Genomic DNA, 20,580 nt, shown 5'->3' on the forward strand with positions numbered 1-20,580 from the left:
ATAGCATTATACGTACATTCATATTATTGAACTTTGCACACGTGTACACATTTTGTATACATGAACCACTGTCAGTAGTGCAGTCTGAACTTATATTTCCTTAGAGCACTCACCCTAATAATAAAGTCTTTGTATTAATGAACCATAAATACATGTTTGAACAGCATTAACATATGGACAGAAATATTACCTTAACTGCAGACAATGCCCTTCCTTGATCCATAATGTGGTACTGTAATCTGGCATCCAAATAGTTTGTGCTGGAGGGTGAGGAAGGGCAAAATATACATGAAAACCTATTATCCTTGACCTTGAAGAATATGTCGTGGGCATCGGGCTATAGGAATTCCACACCCCTGTTCAGATGTTTTGACATCTGATATGCTAGGATTTTTAGCTGTGTAATTTGTACAGTGTTTAAGAAACATCATATGTTGACATATTTGCTGCAAAAAGTGCAGCAGTTTTCGTTAGGTGCCCTCCCATTTCAGATCATAGTTTCTTCATCATTTTAGAGAAAGCACTACCTCCAATAAATCTAAGTGCATATCCATTTATACTCACTAAAGACCATAACACTTTAAAAAACCTTTAAATATGTAACAGTCATTGATTCATTGGAGAACACCTCAGATCCCTACGCATACCGTGTGGCACCAGCGACTGTGGCACGTATTGCGTATGGAAAAAATCTCTCTTACCTTATCTGGGAAAGGCTCCTCCTTTAGCGACCTCAACCGTTCCTCGCCCTACGTACACTGGAATTTCGGGAACTGTCTTCCTGAGATACTTATGCCTCTTGCACCTGACTGCACCTGATTTCTCCACTTAGGTTGGCCCAGCCTTATGAACGCCACTCCGCTTGGTGCGACACTGAACTGAAGGATTGGACCGGGGGAGAGTAGGGGTGATTCTTCTCGTGTTTTTCTTCTTTTCTCTCTTTTCCCGGGTGGTGGGAGGGATAGTACCAGTTATTTGTTGATTTTTGTAATGACAAATCCCATATCAATCCCAATAGTGGGGTCTGCATAGCTCGTTTAATGCAAGGTTGCTTCCTGCATTGTTTAATAAAAAAGAGTTAAACCATGAATATGTAACTAAACTCACCCCACTGATTATTTGTTTTGTGCTGAGAATTAACAGTGGTGTGTGTATCCATTTCTAAGATGTTGTTTGTTGTGTTCAGTTACGATCAGGTGGTGCACAGGTTTTGGAAGGCTGTATAGCAGAGATACCCAACATCTCAAGCCTAGACATTTCAGACAATGGTGAGTAGTAAAAACATGTACTATGGTGTTTGACCTAAACAAAACATTACATAAAATTTTATAATTTTCAAGTGCCTATCTTTGTAGTTATCTTATAGAGAGGTCTTTTTAACAACTGTTTGTGTTTGTTGACACCAGTATTCATGCAGATCGGTCACTTAATGAAATGAAGCAGTGTGTCAATAAATGTATATAGAGCCAATAACTGAGCAGCGTCTTGCAATGGTTTTTTATTATGTACCGGGTATGTAGAAATTATTTTGGGAAAAGGTATACATGGAAAAATTCGGTGTGAAAGACACCTATGTATTTCTGAAATGGGAACAAAATATAGAGTTTAGAAACAGTAGATATTTGCACATTTCCGAAATTGGGAGTAGCCATACTAGCATGAGAATTATAGGTCATTTTTCAAAATGACTTCCTTTTTACACATTGTGTTTAATTTGAAAGTCACTAGGTAATAACAGTTGCTCTACAATTCTGCGTTACCCTAAGTCTCCCGATAAAAATGGTACCTCACATGTGTGCGTAGGCCTTGTTCCCATGACAGAAAACGGCTCAAAACGAAATGTGGCACCACATTTTCACGATGAAAAATGACCCTTTTTTTGCAAAGTGCCTAGCTGTAGTTTTTGAACCCTAGTTCTGCCTGCACGTAGGCAAACCTAGCAAACCTATACATTTTTAAAAACTAGACACCCAGGGTAATCCAGGTTAGGGTGACTTGACTGGCTCTCACCAGGTTCTGTTATCCAGAATTCCTTGCACACCTAAAAATGTGTTCCAAAAAACAAATTTTCCTCACATTTCTGTGGTGGAAAGTTCTGGAATCTGCGTGGATCCACAAAATTCCACCCACCCCCGTTCCCCAAAGTCGTCCGAAAAAAATGGTACCTCACTTGTGTGGGTAGGCCTAGTGCCCGCGACAGGAAACGGTCCAAAACGCAAGGTGGACACACCACATTTTCACTGTGAAAAATTACCCTTTTTTTGCGAAGTGCCTAGCTATAGTGTTTGAACCCTAGCTCTGCTGGCACCTAGGGAAAAGCAGCAAACCTATACCTTTTTAAAAATTGACACCCAGGGGAATCCAGGATGGGGTGACTTGACTGGCTCTCACCAGGTTCTGTTTCCCAGAATCCCTTGCAAACTTAAAAAATTGTCAAAAAATCCACATTTTCCCCACTTTTCTATGGTGGTGGAAAGTTCTGGAATCTACGTGGATCCACAAAATTCAACCCAACCCGTGTTCCCCAAAGTCTTCTGAGAAAAGTGGTACCTCACTTGTGTATGTAGGCCTAGTGCCCGTGACAGGAAACGCCCCAAACTGCAAGGTAGACACACCACATTTTCACGGTGAAAAATTACCCTTTTTTTGCAAAGTAGAGATTGAACCCTAACTCCGCCTGCACCTAGGGAAACCTAGCAAACCTATACATTTTTTAAAACTAGACACCCGAGGGAATCCAGGATAGGGTGACTTGAATGGCTTTCACTAGGTTCTGTTACCCAGAATCCTTTGCAAACCTCAAAATTTGTCCAAAAAAACAAATTTTCCTCAAATTTCTGTGGTGGAAAGTTCTGGAATCTGTGTGGATGCACAAAATTCCACCCTCGCCACATTCCCCAAAGTCTTCTGAGAAAAATGGTACCTCACTCCCATGGGTCGGTCAAGTACCCGTGACAGACAAGGGCCCAAAACCTATTGAGGCGACATCAAAATGACCAATCACACAACAACCTGGTTTTGCAAGGGGGGTCCCATGAGTTTTTGGCACTGGGCTCGGTGGCCACCCAGGGAAACCTGCCAAACCCACACATTTCTGAAAACTATAAACCCGGGGGAGTCCAGCAAGGTATGGCTTGCGTGGGTCCCCCAACATTTCCCTACTCAGAAAAGACCGGAATTTCTCTGGGGGGGGTTGGGTATTGTCATGCCCATTTTGGGCAGGCCCCACCCCTACGCAAATAAAAAAATCCCTGGATTCTAGTGGGCTTCTAGAGCCTTTCTGCACCCCCGGGGGTGCAGAAAGGCTCTAATTGTGGCCGGCGTGGGGGCATTGGCATGCCTGTTTTGGGCAGCCCTCACCCTAATTAAATTGCCGAAAAAAAATTCCTGGTGTCTAGAAAGGCTGTCATTGTGGCGGGGTGAGGCATTGGAATGCCTGTTTTGGGCAGCCCCACCCTATAAATAAGTGCCTATAAAAAAATGCCTGCCATTTAGGGCCCTTGCCCAAGGGGCTGCTCCCCCCTCCCTGGAGTATAGTGGGTGGATCCATGCTTGGGGATCCACTTGGGAGGGGTACCATTGGAAAGGGGAGATTCTCCCTCTTCCAATTATACCTCTCCCGTTTTTCTACGTGCTCAGGGGGCTGAGATATCCTTCTGAGCACGTAGAAAGTGAAACTGAAATGAGCCTCAGGTTCGGTTTCTGTGAAATTACGTCAGCTCGACTTGCGCGCTGATCGTCATTTCACAGAAACGGGGTGGGGGTGACGCAAGCTGGGGATGCTCTTTCCCGAACTCCTGAGGCTTTGGGGGAGTGAAAGAAATCCCTCTGGTGCCTTCACCAGAGGGATTTCTTCTGTAATGGCGTCGGACGCGAGGGAGCCGCCCAACGCACACGAGAATGTATGCGTGGGACGCGCAAGAGCCGAAAGGGTTAATATGTATTGCTTGGCAGTTGCCCAAATGGGCACCCATCTACAATTTAGAGAGGTCCTGGGGGATGCGGCCCCTGGGGCCACAGTAGGGTCTAGGAGGCGGGCCCCCTCCCCTTTTTAATGGAATTCTGCCCCCGAGGATGGGGTCCGTGGGGCCCATGAAGGCTGGGGGACAGGGGCCAAGCGGGCCCCCCTCTCCTTTTTATTGAAATTTGTCACTGGTAGATGGAGCCCCTGGGGCAAAAGCCATGAGCAGCATGTGTTTGAATGCCTGCATGGCGGGGTTGTAAGCAAGGCCTGGCAGCATGTAGCCGTGCATGGAGGGATGCTGGCTATATGCATGGTCATAAACTATTACTTTACGTAAAAAAAAAATCCTAGAAATTCACTGAAAAATCCAAAGGTTAAAGTGAATTTATATTTAAGTAAAAGTTTCAATAACAACGTAACGTTTTAAACTGTCAAATGCACAGAAATTCACCAGTTGTAGTTACCCTAAGTAACTATAACTAATGACCTAATTACCCTGTATATCACATCACTCATGACATCTTGTAATTCAGCATTGATAATATCACTGCAATATTTGCAATGAAATTATTGATGAGAAAGCTGTGCATGGCAGGATCACTAGTTACCGTTAACTTGTGGCACTAGTTATAGTTGCTTGAGATAAGTATTAACTGAAATATTTCTGTTTCTTTTAGTTTAAAATGTTATGTTTCACCTAACTGTGACTTAACCTTAATGTAACCTTGATGTGTGAATCATTGATGTGAATATATACAATGTGTCTACAATTGAATGTTAGTTAGTATGAATTTGTAGAGCGCACATTCACCCCAGGGTTTCTTGGCGCTGTGTGCCGCTGGGGAACCCGTCCTGTCTTTCCCTGTGAGATGGTCCCTGTTGGGCATCCCCAAGGTGAAGCCAGGCATCCCCAGCAGCAAGGGGGCCATTGTGGAGATTAAGCAAGCTATTGCCCAGAGTTGCAGCATGGGACCCATGGTTAGAGAGGCACTGAGGCGAGATTTGTCGCGTCGGGAATTGAACCCTGGTCCCGGGCCGACCTCTGCTTCTGGGTCTGCCGCCTCTAACTGGTGAGCCACACTTCTCCACTGTAAATAATATGTAGGTGAGTAATGTGTATTACTTTTCATCTGAGTGTAATTCCCTTCACTTGTGTATAAGGATCCAATCTCAAAGCCTATCCAAAAGCCCAATTCTTTCTTTATTGCCTGAGTGCCCACCACTAGAGCATGTGACCAGTTCAATTTCCCATTTTGTTACAGGTATATCTCCCCAACAAGTTGTTTGGAGTATAAGTTAGTTCTGATAAATGAGATGATAGGTTATTAAGATAAGCCAGCTACTGTGGGCACATATAAGTTGGCTGTAGCTTGTGGTCTGCCATCCAGAGTGCCAGTCACAATTGTGTCACTACCTTTGAACCTATTTTATTATTGGAAGACTCAAATGACAAACCTGATTTTGATCCAAATTAGAGTGCCCCCTTGCATATGGCGAATATGTCATAGAAATGTTTGTTCTCTCCATCTTCTTCAAAATTTAGCTTTCTCATTATCACTTGAATGTGTCTCTTTAAGACACACAATGTCAACATAGTGATGTCTCAGATATAGACTTATTAAGTGTCATTTACTTAAGTACCCTGTCCCCCTTCCATGCCCGGGTGTAATTTCATAGCAACATACAGCCATCGAAAGGATCGGATGTGACCAGTAAATGGTGAGTTCCAGATCCAAAATGCGGCTGTAGCAACCCCCATCCCTTGTCCGAGCTATGGTAGCATTTATAAGTGCTATTGTGATTCTTGTTGATAATGTAAGGCTCCTTTTTAAAACAACAAAACAAAAACAACCCTTTCTAGACCTGGCATTGAACTTTCCAGGCCCTTTCTAAACAATATAAGAACATTGTGACCATTCGTGGAGTCATGATGACTCTACAGGGCGATGAAATATTATGGAGAGGGTGGTTGTGTTGAATTTGGCAACATTTGTCTCCCTCCCTGGTATGTGTTGATCTTGAGCTGTACAGCTACAGGATAGTGCTATATGTTGCCCAAAGGTTTTGATCATTCTCAAATTTGCACCTCAAGAATTTAACAAGTGTCTCATAAGTAGATTTAGCAGTACACCCAGCACTCCTGGATACTCGACAGCAAGGGAGAGGGAGCCACCTTCAGAAAAGAACCCTGCTTCAATGGCAGATAGTTGAAAGAAACGTGGTTTACAGCAGATCATCAGCAGTCATGGGTGGTATCCTGGGTGCTTGAGCAGGGTCCTTCCCTTCATTGGTGGTTCTGCTTGTTTACATTGACAGTTTTGTTCCAGAGTGCATCATTTCCAAATCATCTTGTAGTTTGTTGATCCTCTATATTATGATCCTTGGCAAGATTTCCTTGCGCTCAGCATCATTTAGCTATCCGTTTGGTTTCCTCGTAGGTCTCTGAAGTTTGGGGTGCGGTATTTTTAGTGGCTCATATATCAACCTACTTTTTGGCTTTTGAGGGTTTGGTAAAGAAATAGGCTTTTCTGCCATCAGTCACTTTTAGCTTGGTGGGAAACATCAGCATAAACTTTAAGTACACTGACTTTAAGGTTTGCCTAATTTCACGGACTTGCTACGTATCTTTAAACTGCATCCACATATACTAGGAATAGGAAGATGTTGTTGTCATGGAGTTTGTAAGAATCATTTTTACATGCTTGTTGAAGTATGCAGTCCCACTCCCTATAACGGAGAAGTCAGGCCACCACTGGCCTAGGTCGAGCCCCTGGAATGCGTGTTTTCACAGAAACCTTGTGCCTCGCTGTACAGAGAAAAGTTTTGAAAAGCTGTCAGAAACATCCTGGATCACAAACCAATCGTCAAAGAAGAACTATAGGTAGGGTCCCTCTATTTTTTCTTTAGAGTGACTGTACAAGTCCTCTACTCTTTGTTCTAGAAAGTGCATACTGTATCTCTGCAGTTCAGTTTTTTAACCATGATTCTATCAGAAAACATTTGCAGGTCAGCTTGTAGGAGGGAAAGATCTGTGTCCTTGTGCCAATTTTATATTCAAGTGCTTTCAAGCGTTTTTAATGGCATTAACTTGTCTAATGTTTTCATGGCCCCAGGACAGTCTCTGTTCTATGGGACATCTTTATCATCAAGTTGCTCTCTGACTCTGTGGACCACGAAGCAGAGGTACCCAACCACAGCACCCTGAGTCTTCCTGTTTCTCATTAGGTTGGGATGAAAGCAGTAAACCAAGCTGCAGGGAGTCACAGAATTGAGGGGCCAATGCAGACCTTGCTTTGCGATACCATCTATTCTGAGGGGCCATTTTCTAAGCGTATGCCCTCCGTTTTCACTTGGTACTGCTAGAAAGCAGACTCATTTGATTATGTGCTTCCAGTCAAAGGTCCAATAAGCCACCAGACCCTAGAGTCTTGTCTACCGTCCATCAGTTCGATGTTAAGTGAGAGGAGTCGGGGCCACTCTAGCCACAGAAGCAGCCCCAGCCTGGGTTTTGTCTCTAATGGCAGGGGACGCAGGAGTGATTGTTGGGCTGGCACTGGCTCCGGCAACGCCTGAAGCCCACACTCACCTTGAGGGTAGAGTGCAACGTCACCAGCTGGGCTGCCACTGCCATCAAAGTTCAGGCACAGTTTTTACTGGGGCATTGACCCGGACTGTGCCACACAGCCTGTTCTCTGTGGCCACGGCAAGGTTCAGCCCCCTGCTCAGGAGTTTCCGTGGGGAGGGGGTGGGGGGGGAGGAGTTACGGATTCCACCACATCAGTGGCAGAGTGAAGGTCCTGCACCACCAAGAGGCTTCACTGCACCAGTTTCCATATCGGATCAACACCTTGGTCTTCTTCATCAGGTCCCCTCTCGCTGCCAGCAGGTCCCCCTGACTGCCTCACAGCTAACTTCATTCTGCTCTGTCCGCTTAGCCCGCTGTCTGTGTCTGCTCACTGTGCTGCCAGCAAGCTAGTTTATTTTTCTGCATGTAAATTTGGTCAGTTATTTTATTGTCAGTAAGATTTTCCTTTGTCTGCCTGTAACTTAGTCTTTTTCTGCCTGCATTAGCCTATTTCTTATAGCGTTATTTGTTACTGGTTCACACTAATTTGTAATTTGTTCACCTCTGCTGTATTTTCTTTATTGTACGTACCGTTTTCAGGAGCAGACTCGCTGCCACTCACTTGTTTTTCCCCACCCGTTCACTGCTCCCGCTTCCTGCCACTCAGCCACCCTCCCAAGACCTACTTAATAGAGGCCACAGCATGGCCACGCTGCCGGCAGGCCAAAGGCAAGCCTGTTTGCAATTGGATTGCACCCAGCACCACGAATCCTGGCACTCCTGCTACTCACAGATACTCTGAATCCAGAACCCCCGGTGCTGTAACAACAACAACTGTTGCTGCCTTGCATCTCCTTGATTAACGGTAGGACCCTTCACCTGCTGCCGCTCTCTTTTCACCTGCAACTCAGGACCACCCTCCCTCACGGAAACCATCACAACACCCACCTCACCGACCACGAAAGACACAGAACTACTCCACTGCATCCTGCTTAACTCCTGAACACTCTTCAAAGACACCACCAAAGTCTGGGAACCCATCACCAACCTTGCCAGACATTATCTTCATCACAGAGACCTGGCACATCCTCCGATATCACCACCTTGATGTCCAACGGCTACAAGATGATGCACTGTGATCGCACCAACAACCACGGAGAGGGCAGCTCCATCATCCAGAAAGAAACCATCCGCTGCACCACTACCAAAGAAGTTACTACACCAATCATGGAGCACCTCATCTTTAAACTCCAAACTGATGGCAGAGCGACCTTTAGAGGCACCCTCACCTACAGACTCCAAGGACCATGGCCCGGCTTCTGCCACTCCTTTCATGAATTCATCACCCCACTTACCGTCCACGCAAAGCACTACATCTTCCTCAGTGACCTCAGCTTCCACCTCATGACCCAAAGATGCAAACACCGCCAACCTCCTGGAAAACATGAGCAATATTGGCCTCATCCAACTGGTCACCATCCCCACACATAGCACAGGACATATGCTTGACCCGATCTTTACCACCACCGACCGATTCAAGTACAGTCATGTCATCAAGCTTATCTGGACCAACCATGCCATCGTCCACTTCACCATTGAAGGATCCTCATGCACCACCACCACCAAGCCTCCCAGCTCCTCCCACCGCAGCTGAAACAAAGTGACAGAGATCCAATGGACGGTCACCCTCAACACCATTCATCCTGACCCTGCATCCAACCTGGAACAGGCCGTCAAGAACTTCCCTGCCTGGATCACAAACTGCACAGACAGTTGCTCCTATCTAGCCTGCCAAGACCAGCAGATCCACCAAACAAACTAGCTGGTATACACCAGAACTCAGGTCTATGAAACATGACTGCAAATACCTAGAAAGACGGTGCATAAGCAGAGATCCCACAGTCCAAGCTACCCTCAAGTCAGCCCTCAACAAATACTATTGCGTCATAGCCAGCTCCGACCATAACAAGGAACGTGTCAAAATCGCCAGAGAGTTCTCCAGCCCTGCAGCCACAGACATCACCCCCTCCCCTTCCAAGAACTCTAAAACCCCTGGCCGACTGCTTCCACAGCAAGATATCCACCATCTACAGCAACTTCAAACACAACCCACTGACCTCTAAAGCCTCCTTGCGCCAACCAACTCCACTCACAACAATCTGCTCACTGCATGAAATCCGCTCACCATACAGACCACCACAGCAGTCATGAACTCCATCCACTCTCTAGCACCCACATAATCCTGCCCCCACCACCTACTTCGAAGCAAGGAAATGCGCTACAAACTCATCTCATTCTCAAAGCATCCATCTCCACAGTCACCTTTCCCAGTCAATGGAAACACACAGAGGTCAGGCCCATCCTGATAAAACCCTTCACCGACCCCGGCAAACTCAAGAAGTACCACCCCATCTCTCTGCTCCCCTTCCTTGCCATAGTCCTTGAGTAGGCCATCAACCACCAACTCACCGAACACCTGGAGATCAACAATCTCCTGGACACCTCACAAACTGACTTCCGTGCCAACCACAGCACTGAGACCACCCTTTTTGCTGCCATTGACAACATCAGGTCTCTCCTCGACCATGGGGAAACATCGGTCCTGATCCTCCTTGGCCTCTCAGCAGTGTTCAACATCATATCTCCCCGGTAGCTTGTTTCCTTCCCAGTGTAAGAATTGGCTTTTGTAGTCTGGTTTGCCCTGTTCCCATCATGCACTGGGACAGGAACAGACTAATTTGCATACAGCCAGGTTCTGAAACTGGGATGGTGCAATGAGCTAAAAAACGGTGTTGGATCTAGCCCTGATCTCTTGACTGGGTGAGAGTATTCTGCTTAATTCAGAGACTCTGTCCCTCACCACCCCTTGTTGTAAATAATTTTGTCCACCCTAAGCGTGGAAGGGTATACTCAGACATGAGTCCCTTGCTCATTGCACCATCAGGATTCAAGCAAGCCGGGCCGAAGACGGCTGTAATGCCAGAAACCGGTCCCCGGAAGCTTGTTTCCTTCCCAGTGTAAGAATTGGCTTTTGTAGTTTGGTTTGCCCTGTTCCCATCATGCACTGGGACAGGAACAGACTAATTTGCATACAGCCAGGTTCTGAAACTGGGATGGTGCAATGATCTAAAAAACGGTGTTGGATCTAGCCCTGATCTCTTGACTGGGTGAGAGTATTCTGCTTAATTCAGAGACTCTGTCCCTCACCACCCCTTGTTGTAAACAACATCATATCTCACCACAAACTCTTCAGTAGACTCCGCCACATCCGGATCCAGGGAGACGCTACAAATGGATTGCATCCTTCCTCACAGGAGGAACCCAAAAGATCCGTCTACCACCCTTTGCCTCAAAACCAAAGAGCAGTATCTGCAGTATCCCTCAAGGCTCATTCCTTAGCACCACCCAGCATGTACATGACACCCCTGGCCGTCATCGTCAGAACCCATTTATTCAATATCATCCTTTCACTCTCAAAAGACCCCTCCACCACCAAGACCAACTTCCACAGCTGCACGACGAGCGTCGTTGACTGGATGAAGACCGGCTGCCTGCGGCTCAACGTGGACAAAACATAAGTGCTGACCTTTAGGAACAACTCTTCCCTATGGACTAACACCTGGTGGCACTCTGAACTCGGACCCACACCAACAGACTGCGCCCGCAATCTCTGCATCATTCTGGACAGGAAACTCACCATGCAATGTCAGATCAATGCAGTATCCTCCACCTGCTTCCACACCCTCCACATGGTCCAAAAGATCTTCAGAAGGCTCCGCATCAGCACCAGGAATGCAGTCACTCAAGCCCTAGTCACCAGCCAGCTGGACTACTGCAACACGCTCTACACAGGACTCACCACCTATCTCCTAAAGAGTCTCCAGATAATACAGAACTCAGCCGCCAAACACATCCTCTACCTTCCAAACTGACCCACATCACCCTCCACCTCAGGAACCTCCACTGGCTCCTCATCCAGAAAAGATACCAAATCAAGTATTTGACACACGCCTACAAGTTCCTCCATGATCCAGGATCAGTTTAGATCAGCCGTTGCCTGAATTTCCACCAACCCTCCACGATGAAGGGTAAGTTGGCTGACAAGCTCCTTTACGCTTCCTATGATATTCACTGTAGTGGAGTTATTTTTATTTTTTTGTGGAAAGAAAGATTTTATTATATTCCTATGTTTGTTATTTTGCCTTAGAAACAAATGCTGTACTGTAATGAAGGCTCCATTGCTGTTCAACCTTCATTTCACTTAAAAACTAAAGTAAGACAATGTTGAGGGCTCCAAATGCACCCACTTTCCAAGCCCTAAACTCCCTTTTATTATATGCGAGTCACCCCTAAGGTAGGCACAAGGTGCGACATGTCCTGGTGTGCGTGACATGTCCTGATAGTGAAGGACAGTGAACCATAGGATAGAAAGGAAAATACTTGGAAACATTTTACAAGTATATCTTCCCATTGGGACAAGATGGAGAAATATAGTTTAGTATACCTGAACTCGGAATGTAGAATTACATCTTTAAGTAAAGAAAATGTTTACATTCTTTGTTTGAAAAAACACTTCTAGAAAGTAGGTATTTTCTTGCTTAGCAATCCTGTGTGCCTCTGCTAGGTTGTGAATTGATTGTCTGGCTTTGGAGTGACAGGGGCTGGGGGTGTGCATTCTCCGCAGACAACCACTGGAGGGGTTGAGGTGTGTCTTTCCTGGATGAGTCAGGGCTGTGCTGAAGAGATCTAGTAGTGGGAGGAGATTTCCTTGCACCTGAATGGGCCTAGTCTGCCTTGCACAGTGCTGTCTCCACCTCATGCCAGGAATCTGGGCCATAGAGGACCAAACTGGTATGACTGAGCGCAGACGCTCTCTGCCCAACAGAGAAAAGAGAAACTGAGTATAAATATTGGGGCAACAGAAAAACCCTTCCCAGGGATAGGTTAAAATCTGGAGCACTCCTGCAGATGACCCAGATGCATTTCGAGCGATAGCTCTTATTCAGAGGGAAATGTCTCGGTGATTTTGACCCACGTTGCAAAAAGTGCTGAAGTTTGGCGGCGGCGTTTTCCAAACTTCGGCACCTTTTGCAACGTGGGTCAAAATCACTGAGACATTTCCCCCTGAAGAATAGCTATCGCTCGAAATGCAATGGGGTCATATTCTCAATGTGTTGACCTGCTAAACAGCTGTAACGCTTGTTAAGACTATTGGACTGAATTAACATGGATTTAACCATGATGTTTCACCATTTCCATATGAAGTAACATGGACACAGAAGTACCTGATTAAAGATTTGATTTTTTGAAAGATTACACACGTTTTTATTGAACTCAGTGAAACAGCGATCTATATCGCTGCAGGAGTGCTCCAGATTTCAACCTTTCCCGGGGAAGGGTTTTCTGTTGACGTATTTCTCTGCACCTCTATGAACAGGAGGTGAACATCTGAAGCACCCTAACCATCTGTACATTTGGAAATAGTTTGAATTTTTTAGTTACCCAGGAGTGTGACGGTTTCCTTGTTCATTATAAATATTGGGACCCAGAACTTTAGAACTCACTTGGATCAAGGAACCTGCCTAGAAGAAGAAGCTGGAAGGACTGCCAGGAGGAGTACTGCCCCTTTGCTGTGTTGTTGCTTTGCTGGGTTGGCCTGCAGTTGCCTCTTCTGCCTTGGGCAGCGAAAGGACTGGATTGGACTTTATTCACTTGTCACTGAGTATCTCCAAGGGCTTGAAATAGAGCTTGCCTCTTGTTCATAAAGTCTCAGGGACAGCAAAGACTTCACTTACCTCTGGGTACCGCCTCAGTTGCCACAGAGGGGGAAAGCAGCCGACACCGTCTTCCACACTGCTGCGGGCTCCGTGTCCTGAAGGCACCACAGAGGGCACGGCTGCACTTCACACTGCAACCCTGGTCTCACCGACGACGATGACGATCGCCACTGAGCCGCTGCTTGCACTGCGACCTGTGGGCACTGCACTCCGCACCACCTCACTGCACTCCAACGCCCTGATCTCACCAATGACTTCGCTGCCTGCTGACGTTGATGCGCTTGACCGCACCGTGGCTTGGGGGCACTGCTCGTAAGTCACATGGCGCACTGCCCCGTCCAACAACACAGTCTGGGGCTACCAATGCCAGCTCCCATCAACCGGCACTGTCGCTTGCACTGTGACTGGTCAGCACCGCTACGAGCACCGCCTCACTCCGCATTGCAGCTCTGGTCTCACCGACACCACTGGACGGCCGTCACTGAGTTGTTGCCTGCACCGATACTTGAGAGCACCGCACGCGGCACCACTATGCTTCACATCGTAACCGCGACGATTGCCACCACTGGCCAGCCCCGCCGTGGTCGGCTGGAATCAAAGGTACTGTTTACGAGTCTGCTGACACTAACGCCAGTCCGACCACCGCGGTCGGCTGGAACTGTTGGATTCTGTTGTTTTTAGCACTGCGGTAGCCCCGGACAGGCCTACCGGCTTCAAGGAACTGCATTTTAGAGTTATTCTTGCAAAGTGCATATTTTGGATTACTGTCTGTTGGTCTTTTATCGTTTTGGTCTTGTTTGCACAGATAAATATTGGCTATTTTTCTAAAACTGGTGTTGTGTCCTTTTGTAGTGTTTTCACAGCATTACTGTTGGTTATGTGCAAATGATTCACACACTGCCTCTGAGATGAGCCTGACTGCTTGTGCCAAATTACCAAGAGCGTAAGCAGGGGTTAATTTGGTAGTGTATACCCCCCTATCCTGACTAGAAGGAAGAGTCCCTATTTGGACAAAGGTGCAAACCATTGCCAACTAGAGACACCCATTTCTAGCATAGACAATAGTTTAAAATTTCGCAAAATGTCAAACTCTATACATTTTTCTGATGGAGGTGGAGGGAGGATGTTGCGTTTGATCCAGTGTCTTTGGATGATGTCCATCAACGTCTCAATAACATGCGGTTCCCATGTGTATTCTTCCCGCACAGGCCTGGATTCTGACCTCTCGACCCTTGTTGTGTGGCTGAGTAAGAACCGGTCCATAAGGCACTTGGCATTAGGCAAGAACTTCAACAACATGAAGTCCAAGTAAGGGATGTTCTGTTTCTACTGTCACACAAGTTAAATCTGCTAGTTCTGTATGAAAAATTATGTGACTTTTTCCATTTTCTTTTTCAGAAATATTACACCAGTCCTTGATAACTTGGTACACATGATTCAAGATGAGGATTCTGTAAGTACTGACTTTACTAAATAAATTATATATGCATGCGTGTGAGTATGCATATGTATATACACACGCATATTTATATATACATATATGTGAGTGCATTTATTATTTAGAAAGGTTGCTACATATGTATAAATATGCATACATATACATCTGCACATATAAATTACTTAGAATTATTGCTGTAGTACACCCAACCTATTTTTTGCACTGAATTTTGCTTTACATTATTGTGTTCTGTTTTTGCTGATCTTTTTTCTATTCATTATGTTCGATATTTAGTAATAAGAGTAAACATACAATGCCCTGCTGCATAAACACTACATATTTCACCTTCGAACTGTATATTGAGGTCATCCAGCGTGTAATATCTGAGCGCAATGTAAACGATCTAAAACAAAAGCAGAACAAAATCTTATTGCAGTAAAACAGACTTTGCTCCACTCCATAGTTTATAAAAATGTTTGTGCTATGGCACATATTGAGTTAAACTCTGTGAAACCATTGTTCACAGTTAAATCAGTCTATATTTCATATACATCAATTTCTCACGCTGAGACAAAGAAACCAAGAAAACCTGTTGTGTGTGCAAACTTTCTTTTTGCTTCAAATCTTGTTCTATCCTTCCCCTTTGAAAAGTGGAAAAACGTAGTACTGATGATACCAATGATGTATATACACAGCGTTGAGAACCCATTTATTCCATAGCTTTGCTTCGAATGAAACTTAAAAGTTTGGGCCAAATCCACTCTTGTCCATTTCCTTAATATTTGTTGCTAAAATTGAGTTCATTGATTTTTAAAGAGATGCACTTACTACGCTGCCGACATTCTCTCTGTCTCCGATCCACACACACAGACCACATTGTTTTTAAGTTTTATCGTGGAATACAAAAAACAAACATGGAACCCCCGATGCTACGGTACACAGTAAGAAGCAAGAAGCTTACCTATCAAGCGTAATCTCCCCCAGATGCCCAAGCACAGCAATCGGGGGGTAAGCACCAAGGCCTTCTCCAGCACTGTTTAGAGCCTGCCCTAGACCCCCAGAGCGTGTAAACGAGAGCGTGTGCAGTGGACCCTGCTGCCCGCAGCCCCTCGAGCAGCGGTCTGAGTCTGTCCGCCCCATCGCCCGGAGCCAAGCATGGGTGTAGTAGGCCCACTCATACACTCTTCCCAAGCCACCTAGAAGATATTCTTCCTAAGAGTATGCTCGAGAAGTTGACTGTAATCTTCACCGATGTTTAAGCCTTAGCATCCAGTGCTTAATTTGAGCAGGTGCTTTCAGGTGCTCAGCACCGGCACTTCTTTGACAGGGCCGGGGCTACAATTTCTGACCCTGCAGGTGGTGGTCTCAATATTAATTGTTCAAATTCAAAATAAAAAGAATAACATACATTGCATGGTGACTGTCTGGTAAATGTTCATAGACAGGCCAGCATACGCCTGCCTGGTCCAGGCAGGCATGATTGTGTATCACCACGTTAGTGATGATGTCATCACGCTGATCACAAATCCAAGAAGTCATCGACAAACTATGACTTGCATTCTATTCCCCGAGTCTACTGCACCCTGCCACTGCCTTAAACTAAGCCTCCCATTGGATAATTGTAGCTGGGGGCTAGCTCATGATGGAATTGAGGCAAGGAAGCTGCAAGAGCGCATTTAGAACTTGGGAGTGAGGGCTCTTGGGGAAGAATAAACAAAAGTAAGTGTGGACTTTCCAGTTGCTGCGTAGCCAGAGTAGCTTATCCTGCAGCCCTGCATTGCTGCTAACCTCAACGTGCTTGGTGCGGCTGTGGGCCAACACAACTATTGTGCGCCATGGCGTCACCTGTAGAATCTGTGCGCTGCACCCCAGCATAGTAATTGCTGAGCGTGCTTGAGTCCAGTAGGCACCACAGCCATACTTACCGGCATTGGCAGCATTACGGCTGGGGACAATGCCTGTGCTCTAGCAGGCAGGGTCACAGCAAGCTGAGCAGTGGATGCCGATGCCGTCAACGTCTCTGGACCTACTAATTACAGGCAGCACTAGCAGTGACATCACCTGCTGTGTTCGAGCAGCTGTCTGTTCCGCAATAAACCCAGTCATACCGCACTGATTAATAGATGCACAAAAAGCATTTTCATTTGGGGTACATTTTGTTTTTGCACTCGGTGTAGGTAAGAAAGTAAAACACGCCATCTTCCACTTCTTTAGGAATGACAACAGAAAAACACAAAGTTCAAAATAGCAGGGACATGTACAGGCTGACGACAGGGGTCACAGGCAGCAGCAGTGTTATAGATGTGAGAGAGAGCAGGAGTACAGAGGAGAAAGAAACAAGAGGAGAGAGATAAGATGGAGCTAAGTAGAAGAAAAGGAGAGCAAATAAGATACAAACAGAAAGCAGCCATGATGTGAAGTAGAGAGCATTAAGAAAGAAGATAGAATGAAAGGATGTAGAGGACAGGAAAGAGGAAAAAAAGCAGACAAATGATAAAACGGAGACACAGCTAATCACTGTTAGAAGAGTGATAGTAAAGAGCTAACATCGAGGGCGGAGAGAGCAGAGCATGGATAAAAGTGAAGAGGAAAAGGAGCAGGGCTAGAATGAATACAGGGCAAATCAGAAATACAGGGAATAAGGTAACCCACCGGGTGTGACAAAGATGATAGACAATAATTAGAGAGGTGAGAGAATAGACACTTAGAACAAAGACTTAGGGGACAGACAACAGATCAAGGTTAGAAGATAGAGACTGAGGCAGTGAGAGTATTGAAAGTGGGGTTCACCCGAGGAAGAAGTGAGGTGTGGCCTCCCTGGCAAAATGTTCAGCACCTACACTTCTTTTTTTTTACAAATTAGCTGCTGTTAGCATCGCCAACACAAAGCTTTTTACATCTGATATTGATGAAATGGATTTATTAGTACTGTGTCTGATAAAATCCTTGGAAGGTGATTGATCACTTGTGATGGAGCATTGCTTCGGACGTGCAGGTTTTATTATACTTTGTGTTCACATTTTATGCTTGCTGAGAAAGACTTAGGATTGTGGATCAGATGCTTGTATAATGCATTAAGTCACCAATGTGGTGACATTAATACTGACTAAAATGTCCAGGGCTAGGGCAGGCACATTTCAGCTTAGAAACTGTGATTTCTAGAACGTTTGCTGCTTTAGAATAAGACACTGCTTAACCTAAAGGTATGTCTGACTTTTAATGTAATGTTACTCATACCAATGGGGTATGACCGGTGTCTGCTTCCTGCCCAAATACCTTTAAGCTGCTCATGTTGTTTCTTTGCTTTGTAATTAGTGAGGTGGAGTCTTGTGAATTAGATATTCTGCATGCTGTTTTTATTGCTGATTCAGGAATTTACCACACAATTAAATGATCAGTTGACAGTAGCAGGATTACGGAAATATGAAATTAGGCCTACTCAGCCGTGCTTTACTAGACGGGAGGTTAAATATGCATGAGGGCAAAATTTAAATGTTTGTTTTATAGCAATTTCGGCAGAACCCAGAATTACTTTAATTTCAAATATTTTTTATTAGGTTTTTGAATTATTCAATGCTGTGCAATACAGTAATACAATTTGACAAGCTTTTTTGCACTATATACATTAGGAGAGATTAATTCATTAGAGTGACATTACAAAGAGATATCAATTGATTAGCGTGGTAATTCAAAACGTATAATACACAACATGAATTAATTTAAATGCCTCTGTTCTTAAGTGCAAAAAAAAACAATTGATGGAACAGAATAGCTTGAATCCAGTGGCATGGAGAGCACAGGACCCACATCAGGGCATACCAGTGCCACTCGGGTTGACAAATGCAGAACAATGCCAGAGATACCGGACCATGGCTGTCACTCATGGCAATGGTTATCCACTCAGCTGGATTATCTGTGACTGGGCATAACTGTTAAGTGGTAAAACACGTAATTTTCCCCAGTTTACCCGTAGCCACGCTACCTGCTCAAATTTGCAAAAAAAACACAGAAATGGAGGCCATGTCAGTTGATGTTTCCTGAAGATATAGTAGCACATCCTCTGCATACAGGAACACCACATGCTCCAAGCCATCTAGTGGGATGCCCAAGTGTTGCTCCCCAAAAGGCGTAGCTGTGCCAGGGGCTCCATGGCAAAGGCAAATACGGTAGGTGAGAGAAAACCCTTGCAGTGCTATGCGGCTTATAGAAAAGTATTCCAAAATCAGCCCTCCTACGCAAGCTCAAGAAGTAGGGATTGTTTATGGTTGCTTTGTATAAACTAAGAGATGCCGTCCCAGTCCCATGGACCTCAGTACACTGAACAGGATAAGGAATCAAAGGTTTTTTCTATGTCTAGTATGAGGCATGCCACTAGGGGGTAGCGCTGTGAGGCCTGATCCATAACATGAAAAAATAATCTGATGTTCTTCGATGTGCTACGACCCGTTAGAAATCCATTCTGATCCAGAGGGATCAGCGTAGGTAGCAACTGCACATACCGATGTGCTAGCACTTTTCAGAGGATTTTATAGTCTGCCCTTAATATAGCTATAAACCTATATGAGGAGAGCTGGGTGGGGTCCCTGTCAGTTTTGAGCAGGGGAACTAGAAGAGACTCTTGAAGAAAAGGGGGGAGCGAGCCTTTGATAAGGGCCTCATTATAAATTCCAACCAATTTGGGGGCAAGGAAGGTGGAGAAACATCATAATATTCTAACAGTAGGCTGTCTAGACCAGGGGTCTTATTACGGTCCAAATTATGTATTGCACTCTTAACTTCATCCTTGGGGTTTAAGCCATCAAACTCCTCACGTACCATGGTGGTGATAGTTGGTATGGGTAAGGGATCTAATAATTGCTGAATGGCCTCCAGAGGAGGCGCTGCTAATGCCCGATACAACACAGTGTAGTAGGAGCTGAACGCTCGCAATATGTCTACTTCTGTTTGATTGGTTCAGATGCTTCGTCCATCACCACCCCCTTTTGTACCGCATTGGCCGCCATAAGTGTGGCAGGGTATGCTCAGACGTGAGTCCCTTGCTCACTTTGCCACTGGATTCAAGCAAGCCGGGCTGAAGACGGCTGTATTGCCAGAAACCGGTCCTCGGAAGCTTGTTTCCGGTCCAGGGAAGGCATGGCTTGGCAGTTCGGGCTGGGCTGTTCCCATGCGGCACAGGGTCAGACTGATTTGCATATAGCCCTGTCTAAACTGGGGTGGCAGAGTGGGCTAAAGAACTGTGATGGATCAAACCTAGATCTTTTGACTGGGTGTGAGTGTTTGATTGGTTCAGATGCTCCGTCCATCACCACCCCCTTTTGTACCACTTTGGCCGCCATAAGTGTGGCAGGGTATGCTCAGACGTGAGTCCCTTGCTCACTTTGCCACTGGATTCAAGCAAGCCGGGCTGAAGACGGCTGTATTGCCAGAAACCGGTCCGCGGACGCTTGTTTCCGGTCCAGGGAAGGCATGACTTGGCAGTTCGGGCCGGACTGTTCCCATGCGACACAGCGTCAGACTGATTTGCATATAGCCATGTCTGAACTGGGGTGGCAGAGTGGGCTAAAGAACGGTGATGGATCAAACCCAGATCTTTTGATTGGGTGTGAGTGTTTGATTGGTTCAGATGCTCCGTCCATCACCACCCCCTTTTGTACCGATCTCCGTGATACGCAGAGATTGTACTTCTTGACGAACAATCCATTTAAGCAGGCATTCAGGTTTGTCACCCATCACATGAATTCGAGCATTGTATTCCGCATAATGATAACAGCGGAGACGTCTATCAGTGTAGCATGACGCACTTTAACATCACTCAAGCTTGTCGCATCTGGGGGGG

At 45.7% G+C, this 20,580-nt stretch overlaps 1 protein-coding gene across 2 annotated transcripts in view; it reads left to right on the forward strand.

Moving 5' to 3' along the window:
* Positions 1-20,580, forward strand: part of CARMIL1 (capping protein regulator and myosin 1 linker 1) — a 1,033,060-nt gene that overhangs the window by 680,659 nt on the left and 331,821 nt on the right. For both annotated transcript variants that reach the window (XM_078687906.1, XM_078687907.1), the window contains exons 18-20: positions 1,187-1,268; positions 14,515-14,614; positions 14,705-14,759. In XM_078687906.1, coding sequence (XP_078544032.1) covers positions 1,187-1,268; positions 14,515-14,614; positions 14,705-14,759 — 237 coding nt within the window. The remainder of the gene's footprint in view (positions 1-1,186; positions 1,269-14,514; positions 14,615-14,704; positions 14,760-20,580) is intronic.

The sequence above is a fragment of the Lissotriton helveticus genome, chromosome 4_1 (assembly GCF_964261635.1).
Source record: "Lissotriton helveticus chromosome 4_1, aLisHel1.1, whole genome shotgun sequence".
In the NCBI taxonomy this organism is placed as follows: domain Eukaryota; kingdom Metazoa; phylum Chordata; class Amphibia; order Caudata; family Salamandridae; genus Lissotriton; species Lissotriton helveticus.